We start from the raw sequence: 5585 nt of genomic DNA, 5'->3' as shown, positions 1-5585 counted from the left end.
CTAATGTTGATTCCGGATAGTCAAGCTTAGCTACTAGATGTTAAAATGGCTTGCCATACATAGCCTATTTGGTCTATGCATTTGATCACTACTATGTAACATTACGTACGACGTAATTACGTTGTTGGTTATGTCAACCCGTTGCCTCCCCAGTCAAGCAAGGCCTATTGAAGGACGCTAGATCGCGCGTCATATCTGCGGGGTACTACACATGCGCAGTCAAATCTGGTCTGCCCTCGCTGAAATTGAGCCAATCGCAACGCACGACCGCAGCTCTGGTTACACTGCGCATGCGTCATACCCCACACCCCATGTCCTAGCCTCCTTCAACAGGCTTTGCAGTCAAGACAACACAAGGTCGTCGCAGCAGCAGCAGCAGCAGTAGTCCGCCGCAGACATGATGTCCCTCGCTGCCCGCTCAGGGGCTTTCTCCCCGTACATGCAGGCCACAGCTGTCGCGGTCGCGGGTCCCCTGAAGGCTCTGGTACCCGGTGCTGTTGTAAAGACGGACAAGGTTTTGTTGAACCCGAAAAAACAGTTCCTGTGCCGCGAATCGCTCAGCGGTCAAAGCCCGAAGACGGGGCCTGCTGTGACGGTTAGCATCAACGGTGAGTAGCTCATTCACTGGCGTTACCGGCGTTATACTAGCGTTATACTAGCGTTATACTAGCGTTACCGGCGTTATACTAGCGTTATACTAGCGTTACCGGCGTTATACTAGCGTTATACTAGCGTTATACTAGCGTTATACTAGCGTTACCGGCTAAGTCATCTTTCTGTACACGTGCACTGAGAGTTAACGTTGGATACCATGCGCTACGTGTGTGTTGTAAAGTGATGTCCAGTCATCAAGTATCACTGTTAAATACCAGCTAGTGAGTTTAGTAACGTTAGCAGCAGCAGCTTCTTCCAGGCTGTTAGCTAGCATCCGGTTAGCCCAGGTGGTGGCTGAAGAGCGGCCTACCCTTGAGGTCATCAGGGTTACACCACTTTGTCTCAGCCAGCTGACGAGTTTACAGGTAAGCTACGTGGCAAACTAACCTAAACATTTAGACTACACAGCCTACTGCCAGCTTTGGTTTGAGCTAACACGGAGGCTCTGTAGCCTTGTCAATAACAGCCCATCACTGCTCCACCCTTCACAAGAAACTCACTGGACACACTGAGACACACTGAGACACACTGGGACACTGCTCACTGCAGGGAACTAAAGGAAATAAGATAAGATATTCCTTTATTAGTCCCGCAGTGGGGACATTTGCAGTGTACAGCAGCAAAGGGGATAGTGCAAAAAACAAGAAACATCAGCTAACACAGTAAAAAAGAGCTAAACAAAGTGTAACAAAATATGAACCATTTAAATAGAAGGATGTATAAAATAGGAGCAGTATGTACAGTATTGACAATAAAGAGATAATTAAAAAAATTACACAAGTGGAAAATGGTATTGCACAGTGAGAATGAATGAATGAATGAATGAATGGATGGAATTCCAGCTGAAAATATCAGGTTATTGTCAGTTTTTTGGTGTGTAAGTGGTCTACTGGGAGCAGTGCTGGTTGTGGATTCTGACAGCTGCAGGAAGGAAGGACCTGCGATATCGCTCCTTCACACACTTTGGGTGAAAAAAAATGAGAGCTCAACAAAATAATAGTACATTTGGCCGTCGTGCCACTTTGGAGGGACCATGTCTCATAGTGATTTCTTTAAAAGTCTATGTCCCCTAGTGTTGGAAAATGCATGATAGCTTTGCAGCAATGGTAGCTTTCTATGTGCTATCACTCCTTTTTTCATCCCTCAATCAATCACCATTTTACACATAGATCCAGTATAAAAGAGGGTAACTAACACACAATATTATGAAGTCATATATAATTGTAAAGCTTAGACTATAGTCTATCCATCGGTCACATTGTCATGACACTGAGGACAAGAGAATGTGACCGTTGACCTCTAATGCTGTAATCGGGCAAATTCTGAATGCCACTGCAAATGCCCTTATAACTAACTTCATATTGATCTGATGTGCCCATGGATAGTTCCAGCATAAAGAGCACAAAAATAGCTTTAAAATAACATATCATATGAATAACAACAATAACATTTCTTATCAGAATAAACGTAACTTTGTGCTGTTTGTATCTGATAGAATGTTCATGTTGAAGTTAGTTATAAGGGCATTTAAGGGCTCCTGCACCTCAAAGTCTAGCAACACATCCGTGTTGTTCTCGTCCGTTGTTCACCTCCGGTGTGTCTGAAAACATTCCTGCTGTCGTCGCTCCGTTTGTTTATGAGCTACGGCAACCTGTGACAGTTGCGTCACGACTGTGCGCCCTCATTTACAACCAAATAGATTTGTCCCGCACCCGGTTGTGAGCGACCCTGGTGTGTGTCGTTCACACCGAAATTGACCCTGGTCTGACCCACCTCTTGATCTGGGTCGCGAAGCTGAGTCAGTCAGCGTGGGTTAACCCTTTCATTTCAGTTCACTTTATTTGTACGTAGTGTCAAATAACGGAAGTTATCTCAAGACACTTTTCATACAGAGACCCAACGAGAGATCCCCCATGAGAGAACACTCTACGCGACAGTGGCAAGAAATAACTCCCTTTAACCCCCTGAGACCAAAATAGACCTGTTTTAGTCTTTTTTTTAGGGGGGTACGGGGGTCTTTAGGGGGAGATAGCAAGTCAACAGTAGATGTCACATAGAAGTGGTGTACATCATCTGAAAGCTGGGAACCTGAAGATTAATTTGAGATGCAGCTCAGCACTGTATGTCATGTTGTTCTAGTCATAAACATGAATTCATTAATTGGTTAAAATTAATTTGTAAACTCTTTAATGGTATAGAACATTATGATAGAAGTATATGATGGTCCATCCCCATGCTCTTATGTCTCATGATTTGTTGCAGCAATTTTTTGGTTGATACCATTTGGTGCTAAATTTAACAATTTTTTACCACTGGAGAATTGATAAAAAATGATCAATAATCCCTCCAAAATACCACATTAACACACCAAGACCTTGAGGAACACCATAGAAAAAGCCATGCTGTGATTTGGTATCAGCACTTTTGACATTTGGAGATTTTCTGCAAGAATTGCATTTTTCAGCGATTGGATGGCGAGCACTTCTGTTGTGTAAACTGCTCAGAAGCCCCTTTATTGTCAATCTAGCCAGGAAAGCCATCCATCCTCTGAATGCTCTAGGTTAGGGGTTTATAAATATAATTATTTGAACATGTCCACTATATATACTTCATGAAGTGGTGTATATAGGGCTGCAGCTACCAATTATTCGATCAATCCTTATCGTATTGATGGAACAAAATTCTTTGTATAATTTGATTAAACTATTTGTCATGTATTATGCTAGGGCTGTGCATCTACTCAAATTTCAATAACGATTTTGGCTTCCCCCGATTATGAGAACAAGACAATCAACATAAAACGATTATTGTGGCACATTCTGTTTGCCAGTGACTCTTGAAACACGGACCCTGTCTTGTTTACCACGCTTTATGCTTTTTTGCCGTCATCACCATCCATATCTATACAACCAATGTGCTTATGATTATACTGTTTACAAAGTTCTTCACAGACCCAGCTTCTTCATTTTGCTCTCAAAGTGCACCAGATTGATGCATTTAACTTGAAAATTTAGGCAATACAATTTTCTTCCTAAATGAATGGTGTTTACAAAGTCGACGAGTAATCGTGTTAAATAATTATCATCTTAAGATTGACCAAAATAATTCGGATCAGGATTTTTGCCATGATCGAGTTACAAGTGTACACAGCGAAGGCTGAGCCATCAGTGTGTGTGAATGCTGACATGTAGTGTAAAGTGCTTTGAGTGGTCACAAGACTAGAAAGGAGCTATAGAAATGCGAGTCCATTACCGTTTCCCATGATATAGTTTAGATTCTTAGAGATAGTTTTCATGTTTGACGTTCATTTAGATGCTAACGGATGCTGTGTGGCTGTCATCACTCATTTTAAAAATGTCATTTACCAGGATTTATATTGATTTGGTCTGACTGTTGTGATCATAAAATGAATGAAGTCCGAAACAAAATAAATGCATCATAAAAATTCATTTGAAGTCAATTGCCAATAATTACATACATTTCTATACATTGACAAGTGAAGGCTTCAGAAATGTGAGCTGCTCCGACACAAATAGACCCGCACACTGAGCGACCGGACTGGCAGCAGCCGTGAAGCAGCCGGATCCTGTGTACGTCGGCCGTTAGGGTTCACGCTGATTGGCCTCTGCAGTCTAACTGATGACCTGTTGGTTTCTGTCTGCAGGCTGTGCAGGAGTCCGCTTTGCCCACACAGACGTCAGGGTACCGGACTTCTCTGACTACAGGCGCCCAGAGGTGCTTAACCCCAGCAAGTCCTCCCAGGAGAGCAGTGAATCCAGAAGAACCTTCTCGTACCTGGTCACCGGCGCCTCAACCGTGGTGGGCATCTATGCCGCCAAGACGGTGGTCACTCAGTTTGTTTCTTCCATGAGCGCCTCAGCCGACGTCCTGGCCCTTTCAAAGATTGAAATCAAGCTGAGCGACATCCCCGAAGGCAAGAACATGACCTTCAAGTGGAGAGGCAAACCGCTGTTCGTCCGTCACCGCACAGAGAAGGAGATCGCCACAGAAGCTGGCGTGAACATGGCAGAGCTGCGCGACCCTCAGCACGACAAAGACAGGGTACTCAACCCCAGCTGGATCATCGTCCTAGGGGTGTGCACACATCTGGGCTGCGTGCCCATCGCTAACGCTGGCGAATTCGGAGGTTACTATTGCCCCTGCCACGGCTCGCACTACGACGCTTCAGGCCGTATCCGGAAAGGCCCCGCCCCCCTCAACCTGGAGGTCCCCTTCTATGAGTTTCCAGACGACGACACTGTGATCGTTGGATAGATACTCCTAACACTCAGACTGAGCTCTCATTGTGCAACATGATAAACATCTGCTCAGTATAGAGATGCTTTAGAGGTGGAATAATGCTGTTCACATCAGTAACAGCTGGTACAAGTGGAAATGTTTTGTTCTCAGCAGTCTTTCAATCAGCGTCACAATTTTCCCAAACATGACAGATGTTGTTAATGTAGTCACTTTACACACTGACAGCAAGCTGTTTTTAAATGCAGAATATTTAGAATATGGTGTCAGAGCTGAATGGGTGAACACTTGGAAGATAGCATCCTCTCTTCCTTTCTCGGCCCTGAGTGACATTTGAACGTGAAATAGAAACACCTGCTAATCGTATGAAGTTTCAGTCCATCTAAATGGAACAAATGTGTCGCAGTCTGGTAAATAAAGAATTTAATTTTATTTGACAACCTGGATTCAGTGTTCAGCCTTTTTTTTGTTTCAAATAATGCCATTTGATCATGATTTAATTGTTGGGGACGTGAACCATTTAATTTGAAAGTCCTGTTGCCATGCTGAGGTCGTGGGTCAGAGTCAAACTGAGATGTAAAAAGTACCGAGGTGAGAATTGGAAGTTGAGCTTTATTCTGCAGGATGTCTTGATAAAAATAATAACATAACATAACCTGATTGTTAATAAGTAA

General features: G+C 43.5%; 1 protein-coding gene across 1 annotated transcript; it reads left to right on the top strand.

Annotated features, from left to right (window-relative positions):
* The first annotated feature begins 322 nt into the window (after window positions 1-322).
* On the top strand, window positions 323-5357 carry LOC119503237 (cytochrome b-c1 complex subunit Rieske, mitochondrial). The gene is made up of 2 exons (XM_037794909.1): window positions 323-608; window positions 4319-5357. The coding sequence occupies exons 1-2, from the start codon at window positions 398-400 to the stop codon at window positions 4927-4929; spliced, it is 822 nt and encodes a 273-aa protein (XP_037650837.1). The 5' UTR covers window positions 323-397; the 3' UTR covers window positions 4930-5357.
* The last annotated feature ends 228 nt before the right edge of the window (window positions 5358-5585 follow it).

Source organism: Sebastes umbrosus, chromosome 2 (assembly GCF_015220745.1).
Source record: "Sebastes umbrosus isolate fSebUmb1 chromosome 2, fSebUmb1.pri, whole genome shotgun sequence".
NCBI classification, from domain to species: domain Eukaryota; kingdom Metazoa; phylum Chordata; class Actinopteri; order Perciformes; family Sebastidae; genus Sebastes; species Sebastes umbrosus.
This window is presented reverse-complemented; position numbering and strand designations above follow the sequence as displayed.